The 13647-nt window shown below is 46.0% G+C and overlaps 1 protein-coding gene across 3 annotated transcripts; it reads right to left on the minus strand.

Moving 5' to 3' along the window:
- Positions 1 to 2197: 2197 nt before the first annotated feature.
- On the minus strand, positions 2198 to 11267 carry GPR161 (G protein-coupled receptor 161). 3 transcript variants are annotated; one of them, XM_086463874.1, is made up of 6 exons: positions 10828 to 11267; positions 9583 to 10307; positions 7924 to 8028; positions 5098 to 5217; positions 4262 to 4264; positions 2198 to 2445 (listed from the first exon to the last, which is right to left on the minus strand). In XM_086463874.1, the coding sequence occupies exons 1-6, from the start codon at positions 11265 to 11267 to the stop codon at positions 2198 to 2200; spliced, it is 1641 nt and encodes a 546-aa protein (XP_086320000.1). The 3 variants fall into 3 exon arrangements, with proteins under 3 accessions (XP_086320000.1, XP_086319989.1, XP_009951766.2); XM_086463863.1 differs by lacking the exon at positions 4262 to 4264; XM_009953464.2 differs by lacking the exon at positions 4262 to 4264 and having other exon boundaries at positions 5086 to 5217.
- Between the last annotated feature and the right edge of the window lie 2380 nt (positions 11268 to 13647).

Consider the following 13647-nt stretch of genomic DNA (forward strand, 5'->3'; position numbering starts at 1 on the left):
AAGTTTGTGCTTTCACATGTGCCTTGGAAACTTTCCTCCTAAATATACACCATTTGGGGCTAGGGCCGACTTCACTCCACCCCATGTATGCCTCCATACCCACGTGTGCCCTTTTCACATTCAGCAACAGCTTTGCTCAACGTGTTTTGACGCAGGAATATGAAATAAAAGGGATGCAGATAAAATACATTAAGCCACTGAAGGCAAGTGTATACCTTAAGGAGTGCTGAGTACAACAAGTGCTGTGACTGTAATGTTAATGATAGCAATAACGACCTCAGTGCAGGGCATCTCCTGGCAAATACCAGGATTTTTTTTGTTTTTAAATGAGTGCCCAAAGTGCCAATTTATCTAACACACTAGAACCACAAAATACAGGAGTGAGGACCTCGCTATTATTAGTCATTTCATTCCTGCGTTATGCAAAGAGCCATCTTACTGGTGCTTAAGTGTTCTTGCTTTAACAGCCTGTTCTTAATCAGCAAACCACGTACTGAATTTTAAGCACGCAGTTAAGTCTTACACGGGCACGTAATGGGGTTCAGGCTAGTTCATAAAGTCAAGCTGCTTTGTCCAGAGATGGACATAAGCTTGTGCTGAAATAAGTCTCTGAGCTGGGAACACGCACAAATAGGATGTCCAAATACAGCACCAGACTGAGGCTCTGCCTCAGGAACAGTTTGCTTCTGCGCCTCCGAGTAAGTCGCACGCAGCCATCATTTGACAGGCGTACACCCAGTTTTTGCCCAGATGGAAACATCCCACCCCTGATTTCCAAACAATCTGCAGCAAAACTCATACAAACCACTTTTGGGGAAAAGGTGGAGGCACAGGGGAGCAGACACAGAGTTAAAAAAAAAAAAGCAAAACCTTGGTCCTCAAGTCCATTTGCTACTGACACCCACCCCTAAATTATCCTACTCACTTTTGTCTCCCTCTCTTCGAAATAAGCAGTAAGGCAGGGATGTAACCCCCGCAAAGGAAGGGGCCAGCCCACAAAGGCACACGAAGGTTCCTCAAGCCGGACATGCTTGTACAATCCACCTCCTCCCCCTTCTCGTAGCAAACCTTTCCACCTTTGCAGCTTGTTTCATCGCCAGCAGCTTGACCGCTGCTGAGCGCCCCTTCTTCAGCAAGCAGGGCTGACCAACCCTCTCGCAAAGGCCTAACAAGGTATCATCCGTACAGTGCTTAAGAACATGCAAAGTGCAGTATAAGTGCCATATGTTCTTATTTTAGCGATTAATGAATTAATACTCCAAGAAACATATGCACCGAGGTAACTATAGCTTAAATACTACGCTCCCTCACATTCAAAGAAAACCCAAACTCCTAGAACTTTTCTCTCTAGAAAAGATGAGTCCTGAATATGAAGTGGTAATACCTTACTTATATTCTGTCAAGCTTACCACAGCCATAGAGTGACCTTTTAGTATAAGCAAAACCTGGGAAGCGAATCAAAGTTCTCACAGAAACTAAGAACTCTGCGTTGATGATTTCATCAAATACCATCTCTGTGGTATTTCCAGCACAGGTCTGCTCCCAGCCATTACATCTGGAGAAGCTGGTGTCTCGTAACACAGCAGCAATGCACAATCCAGTTTCGGATCTAGCGTTCTGGTGGCTGAGCAGCCAGAAATAGCTGCTAGCAAGGCTAAGTAGGACCATAATCTGAACGAGCTTTCTGGAAAGCTCAGGTTTTGTCTCTTAGTGAAGTCCATGCTCCATCATTTGGGATCCTGTGGCAGCAAGACTGTACGTAGTAACCAATGCACAAGCTCCTGTCAGAGCACTCCGGCTATCAAGTATAAACTGATTATCCTGGTGGTCAGAAAAGGATCAATGCCATAGTGAATTAAACACTGCACTTTTCCTTTTTCATTCCTGTATCGGCTTTGGCCAACAATAGACCCAAGATTCAACGGACTAACGATCTGGTCAATGAAGCCAAACCTTGCATTCCTATGCACTGTGTGACAGATTTAAGACATGGCATAAAAGAGTCAATAGCACCCCTAACAGTGAACAAATACTGCTGTAAAATGCTGATGGAAGTACCAGAACTCAGCTGGTTTTCAAGTGTTGAAAAAAACACTGAAAACATCCCAACAAGGTACGCTGGTTCTGTTGAAACACTAACAGCTGAAGTAGGTCCCACTTAGTGGTTTCATTCTGTTTTCTTACTCCAGTGTTCCTGTCAAATAGTCCCTTCATCGATGCTCTGCAACTGAAGTCTCTGGCTAGCATGGGGCCTGATACCGCGCCGTGTGTTCATGCTGCTTCCTGGCAGAGTCCGCACAGGGAACAGAGCTCCTGGTAAAGCATCTTCCCCAAACAAGCTCATTTTCACGTCAGCTTCAATAGCTCTTGCTAAACTGGATGCATAACTGTCCAGAGATTTATGGACTTCAGCTTTCACATGAAGAACAGAATTCCTTGCAGCTTCTGGAGAAAAAAAAAAAAAAAAGGAAAAAAAAGGCAACATATCAGAAAATTAACAGTTGATCAGCATGGCTGCGCAAATGCTTGGAAACTAATATTGATCCTTTTGTAAAGTTATGATCACGCCCTCTGCAAAATAACTACCCTAGAGAGCGCATTTCCCAGTGATACCCAGGGTTCCTAAATCATTCAATAAACACAAAGCTTCACAGTGACCTCGACAGGTCAAGCAGAGAAAGGTTACCTCCAATTCAAGTGAAAGTGATGAAGCAAAGTGCTTATGCACATCTTTAAATTTGAATTAAGCGTATGTTGAATGATTTTCTGAACCTGAAACTCTGAACTGAGGATTTTATTGGTCTGAATTTGTACCCAGCTGAAGTCAAAAGCCTGATTTCTGCTTACCACCTGGAGTCCAGGATGAGGGACAGTGGGAATCGTCTGGTATCAGGCAAGAACACATGCAGAAGACAGAAACAGAACCCTCAATTTGTACTACCTCTGCTGTAAGCACGATTTACAGTCTTACAGGGATTCTCAGTGCATTTAGACTAAGATCCTGCACTTCATTGACATGAGCAGTGCAGTTTAAGAGCTGTTTTATAATATGTTTTAAGCCCAAACACCAGACGTTGTATTTATGGATTAACAAGTCCCCAGATTCCAAGGGCTGCTTCCAAGTAGTGATTAAAATCAGCAGTCTGCTGTCCTTAGGCTTAAATTTGTTCCAGCCACACCATGGGACCTACCTGCCCTTCCAGTGGGGAAGCTGTAGAGGTCTCCATGCCAGAAAAAGTCGAAGACTGCAGCTGCAGACCGCAGTATACTTCTTCCTAACCTTTTATTAGCTTGGATACACTGTCTCTTCAGTGTTGGTGTACTTGCTTTTGTAGCATATATATACCCCTCTACCCACCAACATGCTGGGCAACACAGCTCTTTGCCCTAAATGTATTTCTTCAGTGAGGCTGCAGAAATAATTTAAAGTCTCAGAGATCCTGAAAACCCCGAGACATACCAGGGAGAATTGCTAAACCTGTGGAGAACTTTTGCACTAAACTGCAACTCTCACTGAACTGCACAAAACATTAGATGCCTGCCCCCATGTAATTGCTTAGAAAGACAATGGGAAACACGGTAATGTATTTATCCAAGGAAATAATCGGCTCATGCTGGGAAGAGGGCAAAAGTGAATTCCGCCAAGATGTTTGAAAATTCACAGAAAGAGCCTTCTCATTATTTCAGAATAATAAAAATAATAGAATCACAGAGTGGTTTGGGTTGGAAGGGACCTTAAAGCTCATCTAGTTCCACCCCCCCCTGCCATGGGCAGGGACACGTTCCACTAGACCAGGTTGCTCAAAGCCCCATCCAGCCTGGACACTGCCAGGGAGGGGGCAGCCACAGCTTCTCTGGGCAACCTGTGCCAGTGCCTCACCACCCTCACAGTAAGGAAATTCTTCCTAATCTCTAATCTAAATCTCTCCTCTTTCAGTTTGAAACCCTTACCCCTCGTCCTATCACTACCCTCCCTGGTAAAAGGTCCCTTCCCACCCTTCTCATAGGCCCCCTTTAAGCACTGGAAGGCCACTGTAAGGTCTCCCCGGAGCCTTCTCTTCTCCAGGCTGAACAACCCCAACTCTCTCAGCCTGTCCTCATAGGGGAGTTGATCCAGCCTCCTGATCATCTTCATGGACTCCTCTGGACCTGCTCGAGCAGGTCCATGTCCTTCTTGTGCTGGAGGCCCCAGAGCTGGACGCAGCACTGCAGGTGGGGTCTCACCAGAGCAGAGTAGAGGGGGAGAGTCACCTCCCTTGACCTGCTGGCCACACTTCTCTTGATGCAGCCCAGGATGCAATGGGCTTTCTGGGCTGCGAGTGCACGTTGCTGCCTCATATTCAGTTTTTCATCCACCAGCACTCCCAAAATCAGTCAGGTTTTATTGTTACTTGATTCTTAAAGGCATTCTGCTCATTTTTCTACTATCCACAATCATTTATTGATAATAACAAATTAATTTACTAAACAAGTCCTCTAGTCCATATTACCGTAACTATCAGCTTAAATGAAACTAACTTTGCCATCTTTAAATATGATCACAGCAACACTTCGCTAGCACAGAATCAAAAAGTGAGTTGACTGAAAAATAGTGCATGTGGTTCATCTATTTTCATACTCAGTAAAATGAATGAAATAAAAAAAAAAGTAGGTGAAACAGAATGAAATTGTATTTAGACCATTAAAGTCTGTAATGTAAGAATTTCAAGTCTGTGAAAGAAAGTTGAGAGGAGGCAGCAAATGAGAAACACTGTGATAACAGAATCAAAGTACGAGGGTAGGAACACGTATTCCTTGAGAAACACGAAACAGACTGCAACAGCCACCAGATGAGCGGAGATACAGAGCAGATATTGCTGTGCAACATAAACAATATGTATGTAGGGAATTCCAGATTCTAACTCTTGCCCTTGTCTGTTGCTACTTGAGAACTGGAAGACCTGATCTTACTTTCTGTGGCACCTGCATGAATGGTCAGGTCTGTCAAGGTGAACAGTGATCAGATATGTTTTAAGGCAATTCTGAAGGTTCTGGGAGGCTTCCGGAGCAGGCAATGTAGTTCTTTCTGAGCATTTCCATACTTACCCCTAAACCCACCTTTAATTTGCTCTACTTCATCTTCAAATGTTACTGAACTCCTCCTTCGAGGAGGACAGATGCAGTGTGGGGCATGAGGGCCATCTGAGCTATAATCTTCAAGAAGCATTGCATCTGTTCCTGAAACAAAGCAAGAGTTCTCAAGCAAAACAAAGTAACACTGGGATACAATATTGAAGTGGTGGCACAAACTTAGCAGTTCCTTCAAAAGATGTCTAAACCCAGCTTTTGTGAGTAAATTTCAGCTAAATTAAACACTGCACAGAAAAAAAAATGAGGTCAGAGTTTTCTTTGAAAGGATTTGGAAATCCTTCCTCATTAGCCACCTAAAACCTCAAGCAGCTCTGAAATTCTCAGCTGCAGAGCTTCTAATGTCAATAGGACAGCAGACAAAGATGAAGCCTTACCTTCAGTAAATAAAGGGTAAAGTTAAAGGCAACTTTCCCCGTTTCCCGATGAAAACAAGAGGCTAACAATGGCTACCTGAGAGGCAGAGGACCACAGCTGCCAAATATCACGCTGGTAATCAGACATCTGAACTGGAGAATTTTTCTGTTCATTTTAGTTTGTTTCTAATAACCTATTTTGGCTTTCTTGGAGTGTATTTTAATGGGGAAAAAACCCTTGCTGGTTAGGAATTATTTTTGTCCGGTGAGTCTTTTTACTAGTTTAGGAGTCTTTTTTTTTTTTTAATTTCACTTCCCTGCATTTGCTTTGCACCTTTCCAACATAAAAAGGAGTTTACAAGCACAAGGAAATTCATCTTGGCATCTCTGCAATGCTTTCACACAAAGGGCAAGACCGTAGCCTAGACCTCCCTTGCAATGCTGATCTCTCTGCTGTGTAGGGGAGAAGCAGAGCAAGCCCTTCAGAGAGATGTTAGGACAGTGCTGAGTGAGCAGCCCTCAGGGAAGCTGCTGTTAGAAGACACAGCTTGCATACACTCGATGTGTGACATTTTACTATCAGTCAATTTACTCCTGTGATATGACAACAGGCCTAGGACAAAGAGCCTCCACAGGTTTCTTAAGTCCTCCAGATAGTGGCTTTGCATCCCTCTTCACCCACTTGATCGCTTTTGATCCCCAAATTTATTCTTTTTGCAATAAGGAGGTGTCTCAGCACCCATTTTACAGAAAGTGATAGGCATCACTGGGGCTGTACCTCTAGACAACATACTGCTCCACAGGTCTAGTCTTAGCTGACAATTCATTGTGATATAAATAAGTGACAAACTTTTTAAGGTGAAACTTGTGTGTTATGTCGTATGTCTCCCTCTGGCACACAAGAAAGAGAAACGAGTTGCTGCCCTAACACCCAGTCCTAACTAAGCTAATGACTTTCTGTGCTGCTCTGTGGATCAGATGGGTTTGGGGCTGTCTGCTGAAAACAGTAGACTCAGTGATCTCCGTGGGTACCAGATCCTCCACAGCAATGCAGTGTGCAATGGAAGGGTGGCACCAGGCAGAAAGAGACACTTTCTTCCATGGAGCAGAATTTTAGCGTGTTTTTTTCAAATGCCCTAGTTCAGTGCATTTTTTTCAAATGAGGCTAGTGAAGAGACTAGCCTCTTATTCTCACAGGGCGGATCTTCGTTCTTGGAATAATTGATCTTAAGGCAGCATTTCTAGCAACTGGGACACAGGTCTCACTTCATATTCTGTGTACAGCTGGCACCACTTGGATTTTTTTCCCTCTTCTACTACTACATCTGTTTTTCACAACATGAAAAGCCCAGCTTCCATTTACCAGGGCAAAAACGCAACTGCATCGCCAGCCACAGGATCAGGTACTGCAGCAGGCAGCACTGAAGAAGGACTAAGACATCTTTCTGCTCTTTAGTTCCTCACAGTAATGGCATCCAGCGAAACAGTACTTCACAGTGGATCACTGTATATCCATTCCCAGGCTATGGACTGTACCCCTCCATAACAAACAGTGGCACTTCTAACAGCATTCGGCATGTATTTAGTTTGTCCATTTGTTTAAACTGCTCAGTACCACTCTTCAAAAGATGGTAACACAACATCCTCTTAACTGAGGCAGGTTTACCCAGATGCTATTCTCCTTTATCACATACAGATGCAGAATATCCACAACAAGCGTGGATAAAAACACCAGCGTAAAACAACTACCAAAATAAATCCCAGCTCCACAGACTTCCCTTACAGAAACAAACCTCTAACACCAAGCAAATGTTAGAAGATCACCTCTGGTGTCTCTAGAGAAATATTCTTCAAAATAACTGTAGTGCAGTTAAGGAGTGACAGCTGAATTAACTGCCAGAAAAGCCTAGCTACAGTTCTGGATAGAAAGTTACCGGCAGAGCTCTTTTTCCCTTTTCCAGAGCATCTTCAATTGAGAGATTTTAAGCAGTGACGAAATCGTAAGATGAAACCATCTGAAGTGTTTATGTTTACACTGCAGGATGAGCACGACAAGGTGTCTAACAAACTAGGAAACAGAGAAGCACATTCTCCACAGCACTTTGTTGCTCTGTTCCTTGTGGATACAGGGAAAGTCCCTGAAGAATGACAGAAACTAAAGGAGAAGAGCACAAAAGCAGCAAGTTCTGTTCCCAGGACACACTATCAAGGGAGGGTCATCATTCCTTAGAGTAAACCATATTGTGAAAGTAAATATATTGAGAGCAAGGAAGGAAAAAAGCAACTGCAGCCGTTTTGTTGTAACAGCTGGAACAGATGCTTCATGTCATCCATCCACCAAGAAACATCTGTGTGTGTAAAATCAGACTAGCCCAGAGTTCTGCCAAGTTACAAGTGCAATCTTCTGCCCAAGAAAAGAGAGCAAGAGACTTTTAGTTACCTGAATCCTGTGAGCAGCTGAAACCTGTGTCTCCTGTGCTGCTGCTGTTTCCTAACGGCCGCCCACCTGCCATGAGGGCAGTGAGATGAGGAGATAGTCCCAAATCTGCAAGACAGTTTTGTTCTTGTTACACAACGAATGTTTAAGGGGTCTGCAATAGCAGAAACCTCTTCCACTAATACTCACTCTACTGCCTTATTTATTAGTCTTCGTATAAAACTTACCTTGCTGATCCAGAGTGCATAGCACCTGGACTTCCCACCTTAGAAATCCAGTCAGCAGCTTTCAGGTATCCTTGGAGTCTCTCCATATGGCAAGTCTCCTCTCTACCTGCACCATCTCCCTCCCGCTCTTTTTGCAATTGCATGTGTTTTACCAGCCAGACATGCTTAGCACAGTGCACACACACTCAGAAAGACAAGGATATTTGCCAGACACCTTCTAGATAGAGAATAACCTGGTAGCCACTAGCAGCTGTGACAGGCCATTAGTGTGGCAGGAAGCTCACGAGCAAGGCTGGGGCACAGAGAAGCCTAGCTGCTTTCAAATCCCCAAAGCAAGAAGGGAGGAGATTCTAGGATTCTTACAAAGGTGCTGCCTTTTGATCCCACTTCAAGATTTTGTTGTGAGTTTGGTTGGCTTATTTTCCCCTCCCCGTCAGCCTCCCGCTAATACACCTGATAAGTTTGAAGCTGTCAGCTTCTTATCACTTGGAAAGAGAAAGAAATTTCCTGTCTTTTCACTCCTATTTCAGTTCCCAATGTATTCATCCATAGCATCTCACGGATAGAGATTTGCCAAAGCCCCTGCAGCTTGCGAAGTGGCTGCCACTGCAGAACTCTTTCATTTACATGGCAGTCTCTCCCAGTGATCCCAGGTTGCAGAAAAGATAACGCATGCCTTGCTACTCTCCCCTTCCTTCTGCATTTTGGATCTTCCTTCCCAATTAAATAACTTCAGTTCCTGCCTCTGCATGTAACATCCTAACGGACCCCATGAAGATGCCCCATTTTTGGAAGCTTCCGAACTGGACCAAGGAAAAGATAAATTTAAAAAAAAAAAAAAAAAAATCAGAATTTTCATTGCGTTACTACTTTAAAAAAAAAAACAACCACAAATGCTGAGCAACTGAAGCTTAGCCTGCAACTTGAGGAGACATCAAATATTTTTCCTCTTTTACATAGTTTTACTTCATTATCATTCCTTCACAACCATTAAGACTAAAAACCGAATTTGCAGAAATAGTAACACCAGGGTAACATTGGTGAATCTCCAACAGTTGTGGCATAAGCCAGGAATCAAAAGAACAAGTGCTGCACAATGTACTATTGGTAGTGCTCAAATCTGGGTAACACAAAAGAGTAGGCAGATGAAAGGAAACACTTGAGAGGTGAGAAAATAAATTATTTTTATTAACCCCACCACTATGTCTCCTCTAGCAGAGAAAATTTTACTGGAGTAGGAGAAAGAGGTTAACTCCCACAAAAAAATTTCTCCTTTCAAGTGTCTACAATAACCTCAACAAAAGACTGCTGAAACCTCCAGAAACATCCCACTTTGTTTACAAAGCCTTGAAACATGCCACGAACATGCAGATGTTAAGCTTTGCTCTTACTGGTATCAAGGAAGACTTGTGTCTTTTGCAGCCACGCATCTTACCTGTGATCCTATTGGAAATGCTGAATAACCTCGATGTCCGATGCCGCTGAACAAAGGACTCGCGATAATACCGATCCCCAAAGCACATTCCTAGTAGTTCCTTGCGCACTGTCTTGTTCCACAGTCCATAAATTAGTGGATGGCAAATGGCACTGGAAAAGGACAACCATGTAGCTAATGTTTCCAAGGCAGGGGAAATACTGTTTTTCCCCCAAAGTGCTTCTGATGTAATTACTACCATGTAAGGCCCCCACGTAATCACAAAAGCACCGATGACAACCAAGATGGTTATGAAAGCTTTGCACTGGTTGGCTGAGTAGACAACCCCTTGGAAAGCATTCCTCCGGCTGCCAGAAGAGGACGTGGAGGTGCTGGAGTTCTTCCTCCCGTTCCTCTGGGAGTCCTCCTCCACAATGACGACGCTACCGCAGTGGATTTTGCGGGCCTTAATCCTTGCCACACGGAATATGAACCCGTAGCAGATCATCATGACCACGAAAGGCAGCAGCGCACACCAGATCTGCCAAAAGGCAGTGTAACCAGCCTCTTTGTGCCAGGCCGCCACGCACATCCACTTGAATTGGTCAAACTCCAAAGACGACCAGCCGAACAGGGGAGGGAGGCAGCCAATAAGGGAATGTAGCCACACATACACAAGAGCTACCACTGCTCTGTTGCCTGTAATCTTCATTGGGTAAACCATCGGGTACAGGACAGCATAGTACCTGGCAGACAAGAAAAGAAAGAGTCAACAGGAGCACAAAAGATGTACAATAAAAAAAAGAACGTATTTTAATGATATTGATATCTAGTTCTCTTTTCCCTAAACCTCAAAGTGGGCTTAGGGACCCTGTTTACAAAGATAATTACATGTTGTTGCAGGCAAGATTGTAAAACTTGGCTGAAGGCTCACATGCAGCTATTAAATCTGTCCCTACGTGTGCGTGCATGCTTAGGGTATAATCTGGAATTTTAAGTCATTATTTCTTGTTTCTCAAGTAGTATGTTATTATACCACCAATAGCTTTAAAAAACTCTAGATGCAGGACTGCATTTTGCATTATTGATGACATAACTTTTTTCTGTTCTGCATCAAAATTTCACATGGGGCTGAAGGAAAAATTACACTACAGCAGTGCACAGCGTTATCCACTGCGACGCTTCTCAACTCTGTGAACAGCCAACGAGTCACTCTGTGGAATGACTAGGCAATTCATTATGATTCACTAGAAAAGAGCTGCTTACCGGTCTATAGCTATGAGTCCAAGAGTAAGCATGCTGGCTGAGCTGATCAGCATGTAGAGCAGGGCTGAGAAATTACACCAGACGACTCCAAAGATCCATTCCCGCCTGATGGAGCTGGTGACAACAAAAGGTAGCACCAGTACAGACAGTAGAAAGTTGGAGAGGGTCAGGCTGAACACAAACTTGTTGCTCAACGTGAGAAGGTAAGACTTCCGATAGAGGGTGACAACAATCACCAGGTTGCCCAAACAGATGAAAATAGCAATGACGATTATAGCAATGGACTCTGTTACTCTGACCGCCCCGTCTTCCTGGGTGGTGAGGTTCCTCAGGCCCTTCACGCTGCTGAGGGAGGAATTGCTGCTCATCGTCAGAGCGTGCAGAGCTGGAGCAGCCAAGACATGCTGAGCAGCTAGAAGCAGAACAACGCTGAGAAACATTCAGGTAAGATTTCTTCAAACTCTCTCCAAAGACTGGAGGCCCTTTTGCCTGTGTTAATTAAAATTTACCTGTAAGATGCAGGAAATCATTTCAGATGGGAAAGCGAAGGAGCAAGAAATTGCCTACGGGTACACCAAAGAGGTCAACAACAGAGCCAAGCCTAGAACAGGGAAGAAACTATCTAAAAGACAAAAAGAGGTGAAGGGAGGAAACAAGGAAGAAAATTAGCACATTTTACTTCAAAATCTTCAAAGGATCTTACTTGTTTCTAAGCCATACTTACCAGCTGTGCATCTCACTCAGTCTCTTCATCTAAGCTGTGAAAAAACCCAAGAATGTTACTATCAGTCTTCGTTTCTCTCACTTTAAAAAAGTAACTTTTTTTTTTTTGTTTAATTCTGCCTGTTTACCCTCATTGTTACCTTTATTCTGGCTATGCAGCATTTGCTGGTGGCCTGTGGATGCCTGGCTAGTCATACGCTACGGACTCTTTCGCAACAGTTGCTAAGTAACATTCAAAGACTCGGGGATCATTGCACGTACTCCCCTAACATCACTTCTCCATGTTCATAACCACCTTACCTACAGCAGTGACTCTATTTTACTGCCAATACTAAAGGGCAGGGGGAACTGGCTTTCTGTACAGCAGGTCTGAAAGCCACTTCCTTGCATTAAGCTGCGGTCCACCCTACAAAAATGTGTGAGAACTTTTAATCCCTGACTTCTTGGTGTTAACATCCATCCCACTGACAAAACCTCATCTTGTGGATGTCGGTATCTCTCCCAATTTCTTAGCTGCCTTTTCCCTGCTGTGCCAAACATACATTCCTATCTACTTCAATCCTTCACCCATCTCCAGGCCAGGACACTGAAGAAAAAAAAAAAAAAAAACAGCACCAAAAATGCAAATATGCAAAACAGAAAACAAAAGAGTCCATCAATTAATAGAAAGCTGATACTAGCATTTCTTGGAAATTAAGGACTCAGGGAAAGTCACCTCAGCTAATTCTGCTGCTGTGGCCACCCATTGCTTCTGAACGGCCAGTACTCACAGAAACGCTCCCGTCTGTATGGCTGCTGTGGCCTTAGGCAGCAAAGTGAGGCTGGAGAGACGTGTTTTTTCCATTTTTATCGGTGCTTTCCTAAGAGCATAATTAAAGACATCACTGGGCCTTGCTTCGTAAAACGTAACTTAACTCTCCTCTAGCGAAGCTGTTCTGCAAGTGTTTGCAAAAGTGCTTCTCCTCAAGTTTCTCTCTAAACGTTCCTGCACCGCTGCTGCGAGCCTTTCCATACTTTTTACTGGTGCAGGTTTTGGAAGGGCGGCTACCCCCGAGGGGCGGCGGCCACTCCCTACACCAGCGACGCCCGGGACAGCCGGCGCTCGCCGTCCCCTCACGGCCCTGCGGCACCCTCGGGGGAGGACAAGGCCTCTGAGAGAGATGGCCCGCCCGGGGCAGGGCAGGGCAGGGCAGCCCGGGGCGGGGGGAGCATCCCGCCCCTGCAGGCAGCCCGGCCAGGCGTGCCGGTACACACGCACAAAGCCAGCGGTGTCAGGTTGGAGATAGGTTGCGGAGGGAGGGGGTCGCCATTTTGCCCCCGCGCTCCCTCCGGCAGCGAACAAAGGGCGGGGGCAGGCTCCTCCGCCCCAGGCATCCCTCACCCTCCCCGGTCCCGTCGGCGACGAGCGGGTCCCGCCGCCGCTGCTACAGCTTGCCCGCCCACCTCACCACCACCCGCCGGTGCCGGCACCGCACTCACCGTGCCGCCGCCGCCAGAGCGAGAGATTCCGGTTACAGCGCCCCGGACCCCCCACAGCCGCCGCCGGCAGAGAGGCCCCGAGCCGCGGCCCGACCCTCGCCCGCCATGGCCGTGCTCCTGCCCCCTCCCCGCCGGCCCGCCCCGCCGCCTCATCCCGCCGCGCCCCCTCCCCGGCCTCGCCGCCCGCCATTTTCTCCGCGGCCGCCCCCCGGCGGGCGGGCTCACACCCCCGGAGCCGCTCTCGGCTTGCGACGCGACGGGGGTGCGCGGAGCCTCCCGGACACCCCGTCCCGGGCAGAGGGCTCCTCCGGTCGGGACGCGCCGTGCCGCCGCCGCGGGCAGTCCTGCCGTGCCCCGGCTGAAGGGGGACACCGCATCTGCCCCCGCGGGCCCGCCCGGAGGCACAGCCGCCGCTCCCCGACACCGCAGGGCTCTTCACAGCCTTCCTTTACTGGAAACGCAGGAATCCGGTTAAAAGGGGGGAATCCATTTTGCATAATTAGGTGAAATGACTTGCTCCAGCACACAGTGGAACTCGGGCACTCAGAGAGGGGCAGATCCTAACTCCTAAACTTCCTAGGCCCCAAAATGCTATTAAAAGTCATACAGAGCAGATTC

The sequence above is a fragment of the Leptosomus discolor genome, chromosome 1, assembly GCF_034619465.1.
Source record: "Leptosomus discolor isolate bLepDis1 chromosome 1, bLepDis1.hap2, whole genome shotgun sequence".
In the NCBI taxonomy this organism is placed as follows: domain Eukaryota; kingdom Metazoa; phylum Chordata; class Aves; order Leptosomiformes; family Leptosomidae; genus Leptosomus; species Leptosomus discolor.